At 47.4% G+C, this 22,479-nt stretch overlaps 1 protein-coding gene and 1 long non-coding RNA gene across 3 annotated transcripts in view; one reads left to right on the forward strand and one right to left on the reverse strand.

The window, feature by feature from the left end:
• The window catches only part of FBXO21 (F-box protein 21), a 49,481-nt gene that overhangs the window by 17,570 nt on the left and 9,432 nt on the right, over positions 1-22,479 (forward strand). The window contains exons 8-11 of one of the 2 annotated variants that reach the window (XM_030335735.1): positions 6,637-6,816; positions 7,925-8,057; positions 15,853-16,064; positions 17,585-17,742. In XM_030335735.1, the coding sequence (XP_030191595.1) occupies positions 6,637-6,816; positions 7,925-8,057; positions 15,853-16,064; positions 17,585-17,742 (683 nt within the window). The remainder of the gene's footprint in view (positions 1-6,636; positions 6,817-7,924; positions 8,058-15,852; positions 16,065-17,584; positions 17,743-22,479) is intronic. The other variant, XM_030335736.1, reaches the window with a different exon arrangement.
• Positions 1,228-14,290, reverse strand: LOC115527950. Its single transcript, XR_003973116.1, has 3 exons — positions 14,278-14,290; positions 9,138-9,143; positions 1,228-1,310 (listed from the first exon to the last, which is right to left on the reverse strand). It is a non-coding gene; the product is annotated as an uncharacterized LOC115527950 (long non-coding RNA).

Here is a 22,479-nt window from a genome sequence, read left to right on the forward strand (position 1 = left end):
TTTTAATATATTTTGGATACTAACCCTTTATTGGATATGTCATTGGCAACTGTCTTTTCCCATTGTGTAGATTGTCTTTTGGTTTTGTTGACTGTTCCCTTCGCTGTGCAGAAACTTTTTATTTATTTACTTTTTATTTTATTTATTTTTTTGTTCTTTACTTATTTTTGAGAGAGAGAGAGAGAGAGAGACAGAGCACTTGCAGGGGTGGGCAGAGAGAGAGGGGAGACACAGAAACCGAAGCAGGCTCCAGTCTTGGAGCTGTCAGCACAGAACCTGACCCGGGGCTCAAACCCACAAACCCTGCAATCATGACCTGAGCCGAAGTCGGTCGCTTAACTGACTGAGCCACTCAAGCGCCTCAGAAACTTTTTATTTTGATGAAGTCCCATTTGTTTATTTTTGCTTTTGTTTCTCTTGCCTCTGGAGACCTATTTAGAGAGAAGATGCTACCTGTGCTCCCCTCTATGATTTTAATGGTTGCCTGTCTCGTGTTTAGGTCTTTCATCCATCTTGAATTTATTTTTTATGAATGATGTAAGAAAGTGGTCCAGTTTCATTCTTTTGCGTGTAGTTGTCCAGTTTTCCCAACACCATTTGTTGAAGAGACTGTCTTTTCTCCGTTGGATATTCTTTCCTGCTTTGTCAAAGATTAATTGATCATATAGTTGTGGGTTCATTTCTGGGTTTTCTGTTCTGTTCACTGATCTATATGTTTATTTTGTGTCAGTACCAGACTGTTTAGATGACTACAGCTTTGCAAGATAGCTTGAAGTCTGGAATTGTGATGGCTCCAGCTTTGCTTTTCTGTTTCAAGGTTGCTTTGGCTATTTGGGGTCTTTTGTGGTTCCATACAAATGTTAGGATTGTTTATTATAACTCTCTGAAAAATGCTGTTGGTATTTTGAGAGGGATTGCATTAAATGTGTAAATCGCTTTGGGTAGTTTACACGTTTTAACAATATTTATTCTTATCCATGAGTATGGAGTGTTTTTCCATTTTTTTGTGTCTTCAGTTTCTTACATCAGTGTTTTATATTTTTCAGTGTACAAATCTTTGGCCTCTTTGGTTAGGTTTATTCCTAGGTATCTTACAGTCTTTGGTGCAATTATAAATAGGATTGATTCCTTAATTTCTTTTTGCTGCTTCATTACTGTATAGAAATGCAGCAGATTTCTATATGTGGATTTTGTAACTTGCGACTGACTTTACTGAATTCGTGTATCAGTTCTGGCGATTTTTTGGTGGAGTCTTTTAGGGTTTCTACATAGAGTGTCATGTCTTCTGCAGATAGTGAAAGTTTGACTTCCTCATTACCGATTTGGGTCCTTTTTATTTCTTTCGGTTGTCTGATTGCTGAGGCTAGGACTTCCAGTATTGTGTTAAGTAGCAGTGGTGAAGGTAGACAGCTGTCTTTTTCCTGACTGTAGAGGAAAAGCTGTCAGTTTTTCCCCATTGAGGAGGATATTAGCTGTGTGTTTTTCATATATGGCCTTTATGATGTTGAGGTATTTTCCTTGAAACCTACTTTGTTGGAGGCTTTTATCATGAACGGGTGTTGTACTGTGTCAGAAACTTTTTCTGCATCCATTGAAATGTTTGTATGGTTCTTATCCTTTCTTTTATTAATGTGGTTTATCATGTTGATTGATTTGTGAATGTTGAACCACCCTGGCACCCAGGAAGAAATCCCACTTGATCGTGGTGAATAATTCTTCTAATGAACTGTTGGATTTAATTTGCTAGTATCTTGTTGAGAATTGTTGAATCCATGTTCATCAGGGATATTGGCCTGTAGTTTTCTTTTTGAGTGGTGTCTGTATCTGCTTTTGGTATCAGGGTAGTGCTGGCTTCATAGATTGAATTTGGGAGTTTTCCTTCTTTCTCTATTCTTTGGAATAGTTTGAGAAGAATGGGTATTAACTCTTCTTTAAATGTTTGGTAAAATTCCCCTGTGAAGCCATCTGGTCCTGGACTTCTGTTTGTTGGGAGATTTTTTACTACTGATCCAATGTCTTTGCTGGTTATGGGTCTGTTCAAGTTTTCTGTTTCTTCCTGTTTTAGTTTTTGGTAGTCAATATGCTTCTCGGAATGTATCCATCACTTCCAGGATGTCCAGTTTGTTGGCTTGTAGTTTTTCGTAGTACTCTTTTAATTGTTTGTATTTCTGTTTCTCCTCTCTTACTTGTGATTTTATTTATGTGGGTCCTTACTCTTTTTTGATTAAGTCTGACTAGAGGTTTATCAGTTTTACTAATTTTTTTCAAAGAACTGGCTCCTGGTTTCCTGGATCTGTTCTGTGGTTGTTGTAGTTTCTGTATCATTTATTTCTGCTCTAATCTTTATTATTTCCCTTCTTCTGCTGGCTTTAGTTTTATTTTTCTTTTTCTAGCTCCTTTAGGTACAAGTTTAGGTTGTTGATTTGAGATTTTTCTTACTTGACGTAGATGTGTATTGCTATATACTTCCCTCTTAGGACCACTTTTGCTGCATCCAGAGGTTTTAGACCATTGTGGTTTCATTTTCATTGGTTTCTGTGTATTTTTTTATTTCTTCTTTGATTTCCTGGTTGACCCATTCACGTTCGGTAGCATGTTGTTTAACCTCCTTGTATTTGTTTTATTTCTAAATTATTTCTTGTGGTCGACTTCAAGTTTCATAGCATTGTGGTCAGAAAAGATGCATGGTATGATCTCAGTCATTTTGTATTTGTTGAGGCTCGATTTGTGACCTAATATGTGATCTGTTCTGGAGAATGTCACATGTGCACTTGAAAAGAACGCGTATTCTGCCGTTTTAGGATGGAATGTTCTGAATATATCTGTTAAGTCCATCTAGATCAAAGAGTTCTTAAAGTCTTATTTTGCAGTCTTCCATAAAATCTCCCCTCCCTCCCTCCTCACCAGAGAGAGGGAGGATGGGGGAGGGGGAGACAGCAGGGTAGCTGAGTTCTTCACGCATGTGCACAGCAAATGCTCAGTTTCTTATCATCAGTGATGCCCCTTTTAGGTAAGGTTGGTGACTGATGTGCATTTTGTAGGCCAGGTCAACAAGTTCTGTTTTATTCTCCTTTAAGCTTGGTGTCCTATTGGACATAAAGCTTTTTTTCAGCTGTAGTCTAGCTTTTGTGAAAGAAATAGTTCATCACATAGTCAGAACTATCTTCTCATTAAATGTGCCATTTAGAGGAAAAAGAAACAAAGTTATTTAATTATATCCTGTGCTTTGAATGACCTTGTAATATCCTCTGGCGAGTGATGAGCAGTATAGTAGAAAGTACCTGTGCTTTAGTGTCGGGCTGGGTTGAGACCTCAGCTTCCTCTGAGCCTCCGTTTCTTCCTCTGTGAAAACGGAGCACATGTTTTTCAAGCAGCTGGAGGATTGAGATGGCCCAGTGCTTTATACACCTAGTAGAATTTGTGAATCATACCTGGAAGAAAGGCGTAACTCGTCTCTGTATTTCTACCCCCTAGTTTAAAAAATAAAACATGAATAGTTGGAGCCTCCTGGGTATTCCTCATCCCCTCCTCCTTCCTCTCCTTTGCAGAGATAACCACCAGTTACCTGCAAGTTTCTCTTATTTCCATGCAAATTTTTATAGTTCATTACATATGTATATTTCCTTAAATGGTATGCATGGGCGTCCTCTCTTTTCCAGATACCCTTTTCTACACGTATTGCGTGGCTTTGGGTAGCAGGTACCCACTTTCCGTGATTGTAAATGGGGAATGTGCTCTCTCAGTCCATTCTCTCTGCCTAGGTAACCCAACCGATTTCCCCAAATATCTCAAAAATAATCTTAAATGCCCATGTAATGCTCTGGTTTCTCTTCAAATCGCATAAATCTTTCGCCTTTTAAATGCCCATGTAATAATCCACCAAGGATCTCTGCATGATAGAAAGCATTTAAAACTGCAGTTGCCATATTATTTGCCACAGAAACGTATTGCTGGGCACAGTTGTGCATGGTAACAGTATCGTTTTTTCTTCTCAGGCTACGGTGAATGTGCACTAACGGTGCAGATGAGCAATAAAATAATTTGTCCCTACGCCAGGCACCTGGCAGAAACAAACACCGAGCCCCTGGCTGCATCCTCAGGGCAAAGGAGTCAGGAGGCCGGTGAGAATAGTGCGGGTGCACAGCTCATGAAGCAACGGCCGGGCTGCAAGCCCTCTCCTCACCTGGACCCACGTTCATGCCGTTGGTCTCTGATCCGTCCCTGCACCAAGACCCTGTTGTCTTACTTACTGTAACTTTATCGTTTACTAGTACCTGGTAGGTCAGACCCCCCCCCCCCCCCCATCGAGTTCTTCAGAATTTCCTTGGCTCTTCTTAGCCTTTTGCTCTTCTGTAGATTTAGAATCCATTTACCAGCCTCCTTCAGAAGTCCATAAGGATGTTAATCGGTACCAGAGTTTACTTTCGATTGGATTCATAGATTAATACGAGCAGTGTTTCAGTGTTTTGCTCCTGAGTCTGTCTGTGAACGGGATGCCTCCCTACACGTGTAAGTTGTCTTTAATATCCTTAAAAAGATTTTATTGTTTTCTTCATGAAGTTCTTTAACTCTTGCCAGACTTATTCGTTAAGTACCTTAAATATTTATTGCAAATGTAAATGGTAATTTTTAAAATTATGTTTGCTAAGTATTGATGATGTATAGGGATATGACTGATATTTAGATATGAATCTGATAATCATCCCCTTTGCTGAATAAATTATTGGAGCTAATTGTCAACTCTTGTGGGTTTCCAGTGTAGATGGCCATATTGCCTGTGAATCGTGACCGTTCTGGTTCTTTTCTTTCTAGCTACTTTGTACATTTGTTTCTTGTACTTATTCTGATGGCTGGGTGTTCTCACACAGAGTTGAGTAGAACCAGTGATAGTGGGTACCCTTGTCTTGGGTATGACTTTAGGTGGAATGCTTTCAAAATTTCATCATCAGGCATGATGTTTGGAGTATTTCCTTTCATTGAGATTATCAAAGCTGCCTTCTAAATTCCTAGTTTGCTTAAGTTCTTTTTAATTATTATTATTATTATTCTTTTTTTAGAAAGAGGGTGAGAGTGAGCGAGGGGCAGAAAGAGAGGGAGAGAGAATCCCACTCAGCTCCCCCACACTGTCCGTGCAGAGCCTGAAGTAGGGCTTGAGCTCACCCAATGCAGGGCTCAAACTCATGAACCAAGAGATAGAATCTGAGCCAAAGTTGGATTCTTAGCCAGCTGAGCCACCCAGCTGCCCCTGCTTAAGTTTTATTAAATAAGTAGGCATTCGATTTTCTTTTTTCCAAAATCTCTTTTCTGTATCTACTGATAAAATCATACATTTTTCTTCATACGAGCTGAAATAGATTTTTTAACATTCAATTATCCTTTCATTCTTGGGGTACATCTGTCTTAATCATAGGATTTTTAAAAATTCATTGCTGTATTTGATTTGCTCCTATTTTATTTAGGATTTTTGTCTGTAATCAATTTGTGTGTATATGTGTAGTTCTTCTAGACTCATAAAGAGTTGAAGAGCATCTCTTATTTTTGGAACATTGTGTCTGTCTTGCTACAGGAAGTATATTAATATGACTCTAGGAAGAAATCTGACTGGGCTTTTTAAAGCAGCCCAAGTGAGGGGAGCCTGGGTGGCTCAGTCAGTTGGGTGTCTGACTTCAGCTCAGGCCGTGATCTCATGGTTCATGGGTTTGGGCCCCACATCGGGCTCTGTGCTGACAGCTCGGATTCCATCTCCGGCTCTCTCTGCCCCTTCCCCACTTGTGCTCTGTCTCTAAAGTAAATAAAAATTAAAATAAGTAAGTAAATAAATAAATAAATAAATAAATAAATAAAGCAGCCCAAGTGAAAATCTCCTGCGTGGTTTGCAATGGGCATAAGATCAAAGTGGAACAGCTGCTCAAGAAAAAAAAAAACGCAACTGTCCCTGAAACAAAGACCCTCAGGAGTCCTCAGAGAATGTTCTTGGTAATGGTGATGAGGACTGGCTTCATGTGACCTCCTCCCACCGCTCCGCTCAGCTCAGGCCACCACCCTTTTTGAGAGCACGGTTCACGGGAGGGGTGGCAGGGTCAAGTGCGGGGGCTTGGCTCTCCGGTCTGGAGCCAGGTTCCCAGGCTGAGCCCTGAGTGCCCACCGGAGTGTGTCTGCAGGGTCGGGGGCAGGACACTTGGCAGGGCTGGGTTCTGTAACTTTCCTCACAGCCCCAGGGGCCTAGGGCCCACAGACGTTAACTGTGCTAATCTGCAGAATCATAAAGTGCCTCGGGCCTTCCCACCCAACTTCTGATAGAGCGTTTTGTAGACTAAGGTCAATAAATTCTCTTCTGTTCTCTTTTAAACTTGGTTTGATCTGGCTTAATCTCCTTGCAAAACTATATTTGATGGCACGCATCGGTGCCGTTTCCTAAACATCTGTGTCCTGAAGTCTTAACACAGCAGGGAATGTCTAAAGGGTCAGATTTTGAACTTTAGACAAGGCCTTACTATTTTAAGTGAAAATGCTGCTGTGTTAATAATATTCAGTCTCTAATTTGAGCTACTTGTGGGGAAGGGGGAGGGGATGTTAGACATTGCCTTGTTCAGCTCTGACTTGAGATTTGGCTAACTGCCTGTGCTGTCTGGATAGGGCGACCCTGGACATCTTTGACTACATCTACATAGACGCTTTTGGGAAAGGGAAGCAGCTGACAGTGAAAGAGTGTGAATACCTGATCGGCCAGCACGTGACGGCAGCACTGTACGGGGTGGTCAACGTGAAGAAGGTGTTACAGCGAATGGTGGGAAACCTTTTAAGCCTGGGAAAGCGGTAAGGTTTTCGTGGTTTTCCAGCACTTCTGCAGAGTGCATGTCTTTGGAGGCTCGGATTGCCTTACAGAGGATTTTATTTGATGGGCCTCCCGTCACGCGGCAAAGCTGTGGATGCCGGGAGGCACAGTTGGGCTGTCTGCGGCTGTCTACCCACCACAGAGAGAAACGCATCCTTGTGACATAATGCTGTCCTGGCTTAAGATGTACTGAGTGACTTTGACACTTTTGCAATGGACTTGTGTGCAAGTTTTCTGTAATATTTTCAATATTTTCTTTAGTAACCAGAATATTTGAGACTGGTAAAGGTTACTTTTCAGGGCAGTATGTTCTTCGGTCCAAGTGCCTTGTTGTCCCTTGGTTTATACGTTTCTATCACTTAGATAAGAAAGCAAACAAAAGTATGAAACCATTCTGCCTCTGAGTCCAAGGGAATATGTCTTACAGGGAAAATAGAAGATTGTATGTTGTAGTCGTAGTTCCCTGCCTAACGGTGGAATTCTTTGTTCTTTTAAAATAGGCTGTATTTTTTAGAGCAATTTTAGGTTCACAACAAAATGGAGTGGAAAGTACAGAGAGTTCTCCTAGTACCCCCTCCCCCGCACCTCCCCAACATCCCCCATCAGAGTGGGATACTAGTTACAGCTGACGAACCCCCACAGACACGTCATCCTCAGACTCTACAGTTAACACCCGGCTTCCCTCTTGGTGGCGTACGTTCTGTGGGTTTGGATGAACACACCATGACGAACCAACCGTCGTGGTATTGTGCGGAACAGTTTTACTGCCCTAAAAGTCCTCTGTGCTCCACCTAGGCAGAAGTTATTTTTGATTATGTGCAGCGTTATTGAGGTGACTATACAGTGAAAGTGCTTACAGTTTTCATACCCATCACCAAAGTGGGGTACAAAAGTTAACGTTTCTTCTGGGGCTTTTTTAATATTGTTACTAAGATCATTGTAACTATTTGCTGAACAGAGAGGAGGTATCGGAATCCGAAAAGGTGTGTGGCCTTTGTGTCCATTACTCATAAAACCTGGGTCTTGAAAAAGAGGGTCTCAGCTGAGAAGCAAGCAGAAAGTGAGGCCGTGATTGATTTCCCCCACCAGGGAAGGCATCGACCAGTCTTACCAACTCCTGCGAGACTCCCTGGATCTGTACCTGGCGATGTACCCGGACCAGGTGCAGCTTCTCCTCCTGCAAGCCAGGCTCTATTTCCACCTGGGCATCTGGCCAGAGAAGGTAATTATTTTACTTTGATGCTTTGCACTTGCGTTAGAGAGGAACTCTAGCTTGAAAGGCGGCTCTTGGAAGTTTATCCTCCTATCAGCCTGGAGGATAAACGTGAATTTATTCACTCTCCCCATCTCGGCCTGTCAATTAAATGTTTTTTGTCTCCTTTAAATCTAAAAAACTTGGCTACACTGCCAGGGGTTGCCTGTTCTCTTTGTGGTCCATGCCTTAAACACCTGGAAGCACAAGGCCTCAGCTCTGCAACCCACCTGTTGGTGCCCACACGTGTTCCCCCCGGGTCACCCTGACTCAGCAAGGGGAAGCAGAACTTTAAGTGTTCACCCTCCAGCAGTGCTGGTGGTGCTCACACTGACCACGTGAGCACCCCTGTTTAACAAAGGAAAAGTAGATCTTGGCTGTGTTCCGGTCCAGCTGCTGGGTTTCACGCACTGGTTCCGTCTTTGAAAACTGTGGATTCTGATACAGTCCCACTTGGGCTCCTCCTTTTTCTAATGTCCCCTGTGGCCAGCAGCAAGCCCTTTCAGAGGACCGCGGCGTCTGCGATCAGAAACGCTCCTCAGCAAGCTGTGGGTGCAGCAGGTGTCTGAGTGCGAGGGTGTGTTACATCGTGGGAGCAGCTGCACCTTTCCATCATGCGCTGGCTTTTCCAGGGGAATATGTTAATAACCCATTATGTCTGTTTAGAGCAGCCTGGCGAGAGAATTTTGTTCCGAGTGCTCACAGGGACATCAGCATAAAATCATCCGTTCGTGTTGTTAGAGAGGGGTAAATAGTATGACCCCACATTGCTTAGGTTTAAACTATCTCATTTATTCCCCACTTCAAAGATGTGGAATCGTTCTGAGAAAGGACCCATCGGTAGGAACATCCCTGAGCTCCTATCTTAAGAGGTCATCTGTAGTCCAAGTAGCAGATGTCCTCCCGGAACATCCTGTGGTCTGCCAGAACCAGACCCTCTACCGAAGTTACCACCTACTTCCCAGAACCCTCTTGTCCACAGCTCAGTCGTTTATTTTTTTCCCTCACTTTATTTTCGATGCTGGGCTATACATAACTAACTCTTGTCACTTCTTTCTTCAATTAAGGAATGTCATGATAATTTGTAGAATGCTGAAACCCTCTCAAAGCATGACTTTTTAGATGTAAATTCTGTATTAAATTACACATCAGCCTTAGAAGGGGTAAGGTTAACATCTGCCCTGGGGGAAAGTGCAGGAGCTCTGGCATCCTTACCTTTCTTTGATGGTGGACTCCGGTGCTCATGCTGTGCACTGGGGAAATACCTCAGTACCCTCCGTGGATGACCAAGAGTGCCATCCTGCCAAGCAGATGTCACTAGAACAAGATCCCGGTTGCTTACGTGCAGAACATTTTTCCTCATGACGACCATTCGTTTGCTTCTGGGGTTGAGCACCTTAGACGGCCCCTCATGCGGGGATCAGGAATGCAAAGTCGCTCCCCTCCATGAGAATGCACTTGAGCTAGGCGGGCGCCACCAGAGAGAGTGGGAACATGGGGGCTTCTGATGAGGAAATTTCCAGGGGACACTGAAGCCATGAGGAAAGGCTCCTCTCCAGAGAAGGTGTTTGAGGTGGACCTTGAAGGGTGGGAAACCATTCAGAGGGCAGAAAAGGCAGCTGTTCCCGTGGGCAGGGGCAGCCTGTGCCTGGCACAGAGGTGGACGGGCCCGGCACTGTGGGCCCACCCAACAAGGCTTTGTATGCCCGTACTCATATATGGGCATGGAAACGTGAGCAGCTGTGTGCATATTTTTCAGATCAGTTTCTGGAAGGCTTGGAATTAGTGTGGCCTTATTAGTTCCCAAACTGGGAAGACTGGAAAGTCAGCTTGTTTTCAGTTGAAGTAAATCAGAAAGAGCGAAGAAACACAAGCCCTCTGGGTCACTGTCGTCATAGTCCAGGGTCCTTGTGGCTGTGACGGGAAGAGACAGTGGAGGGTGGTCACGTTTTGAAAAGTCACTGGCACCAGACGCCTCCTTCCAACCCTGTGGGGTGGATGCCGGGTTTTTGTCATTCTGTAAATAGTGAAACTGAGGCAGCGGGAAGTCAGGTAACCCGCTGAGGCCACCCGCGCTGGCATCAATGGCGTTAGGAATTGCGCACAGACAGTTCGGTGCCCGAGCCCACCCGCACGCCTCACCCCTGTGGGCCAGCGGGCTACGGGGGGGACGGTGAAGCCGGCACCGGGCCCGTTCTGCTTCCTGCTGCCAGACCTCCCTCCTCAGTTTGACCCATAGCCCTCCCTCCCTTCCCTCACCCTCCTCTACGTCTCACTGGAAAAGATACCCTTCTGGTTTTCCAAGGCAACTCTCTGTGCTCCAGATCCCACTCTGTTTTCCTTTATTTCTCCTATGTCTACAACTCCCTGTTTCTGCTGTCTGCCGTTGGCGTTCTGCTGACTCGGATCGATCTTTCTCATCTTTGGGGAAAAAACAAAACGCGCTCCCATGACATCCCTGCGGCCGCCTCCTTATCTCTCTCCTCCCCTGCGGGGCTCCAGCCCCAGATGGCCGCATGCCTGGCCTCCCACCTGCGCCCCAGAACATGGGGATCATTTCCCCCCTCCACACGCCGCTCTTGCCAAGGAAGCCAATGACCCCTTTTGACAGAAACCGTTCTTTTTGTTGACGAATCCACAGATACTTGTCTTTCCTTATCTTTCTGGATCACTGAGGGCCATTCACTGCTCAAAACACTCTGTTCCTTTGAGTCTGGTCCATGGTTCTCAGCCTCTTGCTAGTTGCGTGTCCTAGGTTTCTTCCCCGCAGGGTAGTTTCTAGACTTCGGTGAACACCTTTCCCCGAGGCGAGGTCACCTGGCCTTGCTTCAGTTACCGTCCGCAGGCTGACCGCTCCCGACGGACGCTCTGCCTGGACCCCGGGCTCCAGACCCGCGTGCCCAGGTGTCTGCTGTACGTGTACCCGTGGCCCCATCTCCTAGACCGCCGCCCAGGCCTCCTGCCTGCTCTCCCCCCTCCACTCTTACCCCTCGGAACCTGTTCCGTACACTGGGGCCGGAGCAATCTCTGAAGATGTCGGCCCTGCCCCTTCAGTGCTCAGAGCCCTCCGAGTGGCTGCCTCGGTGTCGTGAAGATCAGGCTCATTCTCTTCATCATGGCTTACTAGATTCTCGGCGGTCTGGCCCTGCCAGCCTCAGCTGCCTCGGTGCTCACGGTTGCCCCTTTTGGACGCTGTGCTGCCCGGCCGCGCCCTCCACTCGCCCGTGTTCTCTCGCCTCAGTGCTTGGTGCACGCCCCGGCGCTGCCCCAAACGCCTTTCCTTAGGCCTCGGTCCCATTGGCTGCGCCTCCGAAACCCCTTCCCCAGCCCGTCCGCGGCAGTCCAGGTCCCCTGCTCTGCCAGCCGTGTGCTTGCGCTGCCGCAGAACGTCTTCTGAGGACACTGTGGCTGCGTGTGTACTGTCCCTTCGCCAGGGACTGGGCTCCCTGAGGGCGAGGACCGCATCTGTGTGGTTCTTCAGGGTAGCGGCCCCCCTGGCTCTCCGCCCAAGGCCCGAGACGCAGGAGGTGCTCAAAAAAAATGGTTTGGACGACTGATTAAGATCTTTGTTAGATAATGAGGGAGAGGATATCCAGATTTTCCAACAAGGGAGACTGTTTGGGCGCGTTAAAAGTGGGTATTTGGATGGGGCGCCTGGGTGGCTTATTTGGTTGGGCATCCAACTCTTGATTTCGGCTCAGGTCATGATCTCACAGTGGTTCGTGAGTTCGAGCCCTGCACCGAGCTCTGTGCTGATAGTGCTGAACCTGCCTGGGATTCTCTCTCTGCCCCTCGCCCCCTACCCCTCAAAAAAAACGGGTGCTTGGAGAACAGACTTGTTTCAGGGGCTGGAGAAAGTGTTCAGTTTGGGGTTTGTTGGATTGGATACGACCGGGGCCATTGAGTACAGCTGTCTGAGGACATCTGGCAGGGGCTCCCCGTATCATCGTCTGGTGGCTGAAGCCCCAAAAGCAGAAGAGCCCCCAGCCAGGTGGAGGTCTGCAGCATGGAGCCAGGCACTTCACAGAGAGCCACAGGGGAAACCGGTAGCCGGGACAGAACAGGGTCAGCACACTCTGCTGCCTGGATTTGTGGATATGTTTTATCAAAGGCACATTTCGAAAGAGGCCCATCTGCTTGCTTTTTTATCGCTGGCTACTCTCCAGCCACAGGGGGCAGAGGAGAGTAGTTGGGTCCGACACCATGTGGGCCACAAGGCCGCAGTTACTCTCTGGCTCCTTACGGTAGAGGTTGCCAATCATGAGTGACAGACCCCTGTGTTCCAAGATCCCTACCCCCAAAATTGTGGGCTCTTGGGATTGTCAGCCTAGACATGTGTTCGGAGACATCATAACACCCCCCCACCCCTGCCGCTGTCATCAGTACTGTCCTTCAGGAGCACACCAGGCCCCTGTCATGGTATCTTTTCTGTTTCTGCCCTCTCCCTTCACCCTGTCATCTGCACATCTGGGGACAGGGAGTGGTAATTACCCCTGAACCTTGTCTCTTCCTGATGCTACAAGGGAGTTTAAGCCTTCCCCTGTGCTTACAAGACTCCCAAGATAGGTCTGTTGCATTTATCTGCAGGGGAGGGGCTGTTAGTTAGGGAGGGAAGCTGTATCTGTAGAATGTAGCAGAAGTGTGGTCAGAAGTAACTATAATTGGGGCGCCTGGGTGGCTCAGTCGGTTAAGCGTCCAACTTCGGCTCAGGTCATGATCTCATGGTTCGTGGGTTTGAGCCCTGTGTCGGGCTCTGTGCTGACAGCTCAGAGCCTAGAGCCTGTTTCAGATTCCATGTCTCCCTCTCTCTTGTGACCCTCCCCTGTTCATGCTCGCTCTCTCTCTCTCTCTCTCTCTCTCTCTCAAAATAAGTAAACATTTTTAAAAAAGTAACTATAGTCAACCCTTGCACAGACGGAGCGGGGTTGGGGGGGGGAAGGTGTAGGGGTGCTGACCCCTGACACAGTCAAAACTCCATGTATAACTTTTTTTTTTTTTTTGACGTTTTATTTATTTTTGAGACAGGGAGAGACAGAGCATGAACAGGGGAGGGTCAGAGAGAGGGAGACACAGAATCTGAAACAGGCTCCAGGCTCTGAGCTGTCAGCACAGAGCCTGACGCGGGGCTCGAACTCACGGACCGTGAGATCATGACCTGAGCCGAAGTCGGCCGCTTAACTGACTGAGCCACCCAGGTGCCTCCCATGTATAACTTTTGACTCAAAACTTAACTGATGGCCTGCTGTTGATTAGAAGCCTCTCGGATAACAACTAGCTAGTTAACATATTGTGCTTGTTTTATATGTAACATACTATATTCTCATAATAAAGTAAGCTAGAGGAAAGCAAATGTTACTGAGAAAATTACAAGAAAGAGAAAATACATTTACGGTCCCGTACTGGAAAAAATCCTCATATAGGTGGACCCATGCACTTCAAACCCGTGTTGTTCAAGGGTCGGCTGTAGTTGGAGCTGCATATGGGAACAGGAGGAAAGCCACACGCAAGCGCCGGAAATAGAACTCACCGTTCACGGGGCGCCTGGGTGGCTCAGTCGGTTAAGCGGCCGACTTCGGCTCAGGTCACGATCTCGCGGTCCGTGAGTTCAAGCCCCGCGTCGGGCTCTGTGCTGACAGCTCAGAGCCTGGAGCCTGTTTCAGATTCTGTGTCTCCCTCTCTCTGACCCTCCCCCATTCATGCTCTGTCTCTCTCTGTCTCAAAAATAAATAAACGTTAAAAAAAGAAAAAAAAAAAACTCACCGTTCAGATCCAATGCTTTTAGCTTCAGAGGATGAATATGATTAGTGTCCCCCAAAGTAAAGCACAGTACAAATTAAAGCAAAGGTGGGGTGGTGGATGGAAATTGGCTCTCAGTTGATACTGGTTGAAGCTGAGTTTGAGGTGCTTAGGGTTATACCATTCTGTCCATTTGTGTGTGTGTGTGTGTGTGTGTGTGTGTGTGTGTGTGTTTTAAGCAACCTTACTGATTTTTTTAATTTACTTATTTTGAGAGAGAAAGGGCACTCACACAGGAGGGGCAGAGAGCGAGGGAGAGAAAGAATCGCAAGCAACACTCGGCACTCACTATCAGCCCAGAGCCTAGCATGGAGTTTGAGCTCGTGAACCGTGAGATCATGGCCTGAGCAGAAATCAAGAGTCAGATGCTTAACCGACTGAGCCATCCAGGCACCCCAGTTTTTATGGGTTTGAAAGTTTTCCTAACAATGAATTAAAATGCTCCTGCTCTTGCTCTGGTAAGAAGGTGGTTGCGACCTTAGGTTTGGAGTCAGCCCCCCCCCCCCGTTCCACATTCTCCCTCCACACTTTCATACTCTGGGACCTCCAGCAAGTTCCTTAACTTGATGATGCCTGATTCCTCTTTGGAAATCAGCATTGACTATACTTCACGTTGGGAGGATGAAATGAAATAAATGTGATGGGCTTGGCACGAATCAGTGATCAGTGGAGAAGAAGCATTCACAAAATACTGAGATCCTGCAAATACCAATCTGGAGGTTAGGAGCGGGTTTCATAATAACATCTTACACTGCAAAAAACTAGGTTTTGATGTTTTCTTTATGTTTGTGTATTTGAGGGAGAGAGTGCAAGTGTTTGCATGGGAGGAGCAGGGGAGTGGGGAGAGAGAATCCCAAGCAGTCTCCACACTCAGCGCAGAGCCAGACTCAGGGCTCGATCTCATGAACTGTGAGATCCTGACCTGAGCCGAAGTCAAGAGTCGGGTGCTTAACCGCCTGAGCCACCCAGGTGCCCTGCAAAAAGCTAATTTTCACAGCACTTTTGGTGGGTCAAAATGCATCAGGAAATAGGACGGTTACTAGTCATCATCTGATAACGTGAATAAACTAACTTAAAGGTAAAAACCATTGGCTGGATCTGAGACTAGAATATAGGTCACTCTGTCTGCTTACCTACTCTGTCTTAGGGCTCAGTAAATAGGAAAAGATCCTGTTTCCAAAAGAAGAACATGTCAGAGACCCTCTGCTAAATGGCGTCATAGGTGCTAAGTGATTTTGTGTGTGTGCGTGCGCGCGTGTGTGTGTAAAACGTTATTTGAATTTGCAGGTTTCCTTAGCAGCACTGTGTACGGTGGGAAAACATAACCTTGGAGTCAGCTCTGCCGCGAGCAGCTTAGTCATTTAAATTCCACATAGATGTGGTTTCTCCTTGTCCACTTGAGTGCGTGCGGAATTGCACTGCGAGTTAAAATAGCTGAAAATCATCGGTACATGTTCAGAACCTTGAGACCCATGGCTTCATCAGCTAAGCTCACGGGCATCACTCCGTGGCTTCTGTGTAGCCCCTTCCCCCTGGGTAGTCAAGGCAGCTCTGTCACACGTCCCCTTGATCTGGATTGAAGCAGCTGAGCAGTTACTTTTCTTCCCAGTTGGTCAGCAATGTATTAAAACCCTCTCCTTTCTGTGTATAAAGAATGGAATCCCCACACTGACCAGCAAGAGTGTTACCACCTTCTGTTGGAGTTCCCCAATCCAGACATGTCCGTGGGTGGCAGGCTCTTGCCTCCTCACCCCTCGCTTGTTCTGGCCCACCGTGTTTCTAAATAATTCCCACGTTCCCGCTGGTCGAATCTGCTGTGGGACCAGTGCCCGGCGTTAGAGGGGAGACCACCACCTCCCAGACGTGGGGGGCATCACGGCCCCCAGCTTGCCGTCTTGTACCAGGTTAGGTAGCTCTAAATCCTGTGCCGCAAAAAAGAAAAGGCCTAAATGAAAATATTATCTCCTAGTCTTTCTGTCTTGTCTTGAAGGTGCTTGACATCCTCCAGCACATTCAAACCCTAGACCCCGGGCAGCACGGGGCGGTGGGCTATCTGGTGCAGCACACGTTAGAGCACATCGAGCGCAAGAAGGAGGAGGTGGGTGTGGAGGTGAAGCTGCGCTCCCACGAGAAGCACAGAGACGTCTGCTACTCCATTGGGCTCATTATGAAGCATAAGAGGTGAGTGCCCGTGGCGGCCATCCCCACGCGGCTGCAGAGGACACGCGTGCCTGCCAGCACGCGTCTCGGGAGCCGCCGCGACGGACTGGCCACTGCGGGAGCCGCCCGAGGCCGAGCTGGTCTGAACCGCATCTACCCTTTTCGTTTTGTAAGAAGAGTCTCGCTGTCCTCGCTCAGGGTCTTCTAATGGGAGAGCTGTAAGCTGGGGGGGGTTTCCGCTCATTTCCTCATTGTCCTGACGCTTCGTTTATCTCCATCCCTGTGAATCCGTTGCAGGTAGGGCTTGCCCGTCTGTAGGGCAAGCTCATGGTCGATTGACTAGGCAAAACTCAACCGCGTCCACAGCGACAGTGCCGGTTACGCTTTACGTGCCACCGGCAGGCTGGGAGCGGAGGGTCCTGTTCTCCCCTACGTGTTATTGCCAGACCTTTAAAAATGCACTTACAGAGTAAATGGCGATTGGTATTTCATTGTGGTTTTCGTTTGCATTTCCCCGGTTGACTACGCGGATGGGCTCGTGAACCTGGAAAAGAAGCTCATTCAAGTTTCCTTTTATTAAGCGCATCTTCAAGTCTTCCTGTTTTTCATTTGAGTTATTCAGCTTTCTTAGGGGTTTTCAGTCCTTTATCCTGTTACTTGTGTCTGTGTGCATATACGTTGCCAATATCTTTTCCCAGTTTGGGGCTAGTATTTTTTATCCTTTTAGTGCATTCTTTTTTTTCTTCAACTTTAATGTGGAAATTTCAAGCATATATGAGTAGAGACGAGGATAGTGAACCAGACGATGCTCCCATAACCAGCTTCAACAGTTGTCGTGAGGGTCTGCCTTCACTCTTTTCATCCCCCTAACCCCGCCCCTCCCTGGAAGCTGGTACCAGATGTCATTCCATCTGTGGCTCACCTGTAGCTGTTTCAGTGTGTGTACCTAAAAGGTAAGGCCTTGCTGTCTCCTTTAAAAGTACATTTACCATCCTCTTGTATCTAAGAAGAAAACAACTCCTTCACCTCCTCACTTAGGTCTAGTCAGGGTTCCTGTTTCCCCAGTTGTCCTGTAGTTTTTTAATAGTCTGCTTGAATCTGGGTCCTTTTAATACTATTAAATTGAGTACTCTTTTCCCTTACGGCTGTATTTTTCATATCTGGTTTAAGAACTCTTTTTATGTCCTGTGTCATGAAGCTAGCCTACAAATTCTGTGTTTTCTATCCAGGCCTTTGTCCCACTAGGACACTGTGCGCTGTTCTCAGGCCTGGGTCCTGATCCCTTTTTCCATTTGGATAACCAGTTGTCCTGTGAGTCTCCGTCGAAGTCTGTTTTTTTCCACCTGAAGTGCTATCTTGATAATAAGAGGGGTTTGTAAAGGGAGCCAAGAGTGTCCTGAAAAATGCTTATTAACAGGGATAAAAGCAGGTAAATTTGTAAGAACATGAACTTAAGAGAAGCCAAGCCATCGTTTATATATTTCATACTTGCTGTGACAGGGTCCAGGGAATTGATTTGCCCTTGCTCTTACGTTAATTAGGTATGGCTATAACTGTGTGATCTATGGCTGGGACCCTACCTGCATGATGGGACACGAATGGATCCGAAACATGAACGTCCACAGCCTGCCTCATGGCCATCATCAGCCTTTCTATAATGTTCTGGTGGAGGATGGTTCTTGTAGATATGCAGCCCAAGGTGAGTAACTAGTCCTGTCTGTACCTGTAGTGACACACAGGCACATTTTAAGCACACATTTGAGCGCTCCAATATTGTGGGCACAGTCATCAGTTTATTTAGAGATGGCTAACCTCATCAGGGCCAGTATTCTGCTAAACATGGGTGGGTATGCCGTGGTGCAGCCATGCCTTGGGTTAGTCGCTGCCCCTAGATTCTTCCCTCCATCACCACCACACTCAGGACCCCGTTCCAGTGCTGTTGCCGACCTCTGTCGTTGCCTTTGCCAAATTCCCAAAAGTCTTGCTGCCCAGTGCCCTGCCCATATGGCCTGCCTGAACTGGAGGGCCCCGAGTAGACAATGTTGGAAGGATCACCCCAGCAGCCTCTGGCATCCTGAGGCGGGCGGCCTGCTCTGCTTTCCTGGGGATGCCCTCAAGTGGCCACTGTGGGAACTGCAGCCCACGGCGCTGGCTCGGAGAGCCCCTGGTAGTCAACAGGTGCTTGGTGGTGTCTGGGGCCACTGCCAGCCCTGATAGGTGCTCGTCCAGGGGGGAGTGGGTGGAGTCTGGAGAGGCAGGTTAGAGGCAGATGCCTGCAGTGTGGGTCTCCTTTTTCCTTGTTCCTCCATTTAGTTGGATGAACTTACTGTATGGCTGCCTGTCAAGGCATTCACAGCTTTAGTTTTATTAATAAAAACAAACACAAACTTGGGGCGCCCGGCCGGCTCAACCTGAAGAGCCTGCAACTCTTGATCTCAGGGTTGTGAGTTCAAGCCCCATGTTGGGCGTAGAGATTACTAAAAAAAATAGTAACCACAAATGCTAATGTAGTGCTGGTCTGTGACAGGCAGTGTTCTAATGTATATTAACTCCACTTGAGAATAGGAATACTGTCATCATACTCGTGTTGTACATGAAGAAACTGACGTGCATGGGCTCATTCCAAGTTTAATCTAACAAAGTGTGAATTTGAACCTGACACGTTGGCCGAGAGCCATGCCCTTAACTGTCATTGCCACACCTGTTTGTGTCTGACCTAAAGCATCAGGTTTGACCTAACTCAGTATTGTGTTGGTAAATGTAATAATAGAAATTTCGGATGTATAAAAATCTCAGACTAGAAAGTTTCCTATTCATGTTAACTCCTCAGAAGCTGAGAGAGGGTTGTATACAGAATTGAGAGAGATTCTGTTCATTGAGGCTGTGCAGGAAGCTTAACCTCCATCAGTATCCTGGGACAGTTGTAGAAGGGTCTGTGTGTCCCCTGTTAGATGAAGGGGCCGATGGGGATTTCATTTAACTTTTGAAGCTGTGCCATATTAAAAAAAAAAAAAATCATACCAACAGTGTCTAAAAACCAACAAATGATTTAGAAATTATTGGATGATTTGGTGGACTCTTGCACCCCCACTAGTCACCTGGTAAGTGTTGCATGTCACATATCCCAAGAGTGAAGGGCACCGTCCCTTCCCCAGCATCGCAGGCCAGTGTCCGGGGCTCCACCGTGTGTGTGCCTTTGCTGCCCTTTACGTACGGTCGATATTAAGACATCTAGCATTTAATATTTGAGTTTCTAGAAACATACTAACTTTAAAATGGGCTTTTCGGAGTAGGTAAAACTGGGTATGCAGTTGCAGGTGTTCCAAATTTGGTGTCTGTATTGAAGATTGGGGAATTCATCTCAAACAGATCTAAGCAAACATGCGCTGTAATGTCAGGTTTATCAGAGTTGTGGTGTAGTAACGACTTAAAAAACAAAACAAAACAACTTCCTATCTGGTTGCGATTCTGCATTCTAAAACTGAGATTGAGCTGAGTGAATGTGAGCAAGGTTCGCAGTTGCCTTTCTTAGTTTGAAATTCTGAGACTTTTAGAGGCTCTTAGAGGTGGACGGCCAGGATTCCCCTACGAGCGCTGTCCGTCTGCCCCGGGGCCCTGTCGGCCCTCGGTCGCTGTTTCCCAGGTGCCGGGCCGCGGGGCCAGAGAGCGTCCTGGCCTGTGCGCTCCGAGGGGCTCAGGGGCTCTGGGGCCACCATCTCTTCCCTGTCCTTCCCCTCATCATCTGTCCGGCCCGCGGATGACACCAGCTGTGTCTCCTGCACGTCTGTCCTGTTTCCATCCCCTGATTTCCATTCCTGCCCCCCACACTCCAGCCACACCTGCTCCTTGCCTGTATCATGCCGTCTCTCACTGGCATCCACCAGACTCCCCTGCATGGCGGTGACCTGGACCCCGTCCCACAGCCTCCTCTCTGCTCCCGCCCCCGGCGCACTCCAGCCAGCCAGACCTTGTTCTTTGAGACCATCCTTCGCGCAAGTCTTTGTGCAGGTGGTTGTCCCTCACGAGCAGGCTCTTTTCTCTAATGCTTCAGGTTAACGTCACTTCCTTCCAGCAGCTTTTCTCCCCCCCTGCTGTTCCCCCACAGGGCTCAGATTGGGTCGGCTGTCCCTGCTCTGAGCTCCCTGACACCCCCTGCCCCTTCCGAGTCCTCACACCTTCATGGGAATTGCAGGATTTCCCGTTGACCATCTGGCCCTCTCTCTCCGTTGCAAGTTCTGTGCATGTAGAGCCAGACCCCAGTCTGCCCGTCTGGTGAGGAGTCCATGCCGCGGGGTGCTCCAGACCCCAGTGGACGCTCACATCTGTCTGACAGAGAAGCTTATAGACACAGATGCAGTGGTGCTGGCGGGGTGGCTCAGTCGGTTGAGCGTCCGACTCTTGATTTCGACTCAGGTCATGATCTTGCAGTTCAGGGCTTCGAGCCCCACTTGGCCTCTGCGCTGACAGCACAGAGCCTGCTTGGGACTCTGTCGCTCCTCTCTCTGCCCTTCCCTCGCTTACGCTCTCTCCCTCAAAATAAATAAGTTAATTTAAAAAAGAAGTGCAAAATAATGAGGTGAGTGTAAATAGCGCGTCATTAATAAGATGCTAACTGTTTTTACAACTTTGGATTAAGAGCATTTTCAAATATGCAAAACGGTCAGAAGTATACATCGAATACCCCATACACCGTCCATTAGATTCAACAGCTAGCGTTTACCATATTTGTTTTATCTGTAGGTAGAGATTTTAGGTTTCTGCTGAACTTTTTGAGAGACTATTGCAGACCTAACGACCCGAATGCTTAATCAGGCGTCGTGTAAGAATAGGACGTTTCCATGCGTTGCCACAGTCACATCGCCACGCGTGACAAGTAAACGTCTGCTGTCTGATGCCCGGTCAGCGGCCCCGTTTCCCACTTGCCACCAGCCCGGCTTTGATAGCCGCTTGCTGCTCGTCGTGATCCAGCCAGGATCCTCGCACTGCGTTTGGTTGCCGTCTCCAACGGCAGAGCCTTTTCTCTTCCTAGGACCCGTTCATTCCTTATTGCTCACCTCGTTTTCTTCCTTTCTCCTGCGACTGACTTCTTGAAGAGTCCAGGCTGGTTGTCTCGCAAACGCCTAACATTCCGCGTGTGTCTCACTGTTTCCTTCTCTGCATTATCTGCAAACTGGAAGCAGAGTCTGAGGCTGGATTAGATCAGGTGCATATTTTTGGCTCGAATGCTCACTGTCAGATGCTGTGTGTGTCTCCTGCATCTCCTCCAGAGCCGGTGTGATCGATGTCCCACTGGTGGTAGGCGGAGTTTGGTCACTAAGCCAAGATCGATGTAAGACACAGTTTTCCCTTTGCAGCTAACACTGTGACGTCCCGTGAATATCCTGTTCCTGATAACTTGAACCCTTATTTTTGTTTTAGTACCTGTTGAATCTCCTTGCCTAAATTATTGCAGGAGAGTTGCAAATGCTGCCCTTCTCTTTCATGTCTGTGAACGAGAGCTTCCCTGGCCCCTCCCCCCGCCCCCTTTTTCCTTCCTTGCTTATTTCCCTCTCACTTCTTCCCCTCTCCCGTAAATTCCTGAGTTAATTTAATTTTTTTTTTTTTTAGGGAGACAGAATGCAAGTGGGGGAGGGGGCAGAGGGAGAGAGAGAGAACAAACACACTGGGACACCTGGCTGGCTCCGTTGGTAGAACATGTGACTTTTTTCTTTTTTTAATAAAGTTTTATTTTCATTTGGATTGTTTTAATGTTTATTTATTTATTTTGAGAAAGAGAGAATGCAAGCAGGGGAGGAGCAGAGAGAGGGAGAGAGAGAATTCCAAGCAGGCTCCCTGCTGTCAGTGCAGAGCATGGGGCTCGGTCTCACAAGCCATGAGGTCATGACCTGAGCTGAAATCAAGAGTCAGACGCCTAACCGACTGAGCCATCCAGGCTCCCCTATGTAAGATTTTTTTATAGGGGCGCCTGGGTGGCTCAGTCGGTTAGGCGTCCAACTGCAGCTCAGGTCATGATCTCAAGGTTTGTGGGTTCAAGCCCCGCTTTGGGCTCTGTACTGACAGCTCGGAGCCTAGAGCCTGTTTCAGATTCTGTGTCTCCCTCTCTCTCCCTTCCTCCCCCGCCTGTGGTCTGTCTCTCTGTATCTCAAAAAGAAATAAACATTAACAAAAAAAATGCTAATAAAAAAAAGGTTTTTTTATATATGTGTGTTTTTCAGTTCATTTACTTATGAGAGAGAGGGAGAGTGCACCTGTGTGTGAGTGGGGGAGGGGTAAAGGGAGAGAGAGAATCCCAAGCATGCTCTGCACTGTCAGCACAGAGCCTGACATGGGGCTCGAACTCAAAAACGATGAGATCATGACCTGAGTTGAAATCAAGAGTTGGATGGCTTAAGCGACTGAGCTACCCAGGCACCCCGAGCATGTAGCCTTTGATCTC

Source organism: Lynx canadensis, chromosome D3, assembly GCF_007474595.2.
Source record: "Lynx canadensis isolate LIC74 chromosome D3, mLynCan4.pri.v2, whole genome shotgun sequence".
Classification (NCBI taxonomy): domain Eukaryota; kingdom Metazoa; phylum Chordata; class Mammalia; order Carnivora; family Felidae; genus Lynx; species Lynx canadensis.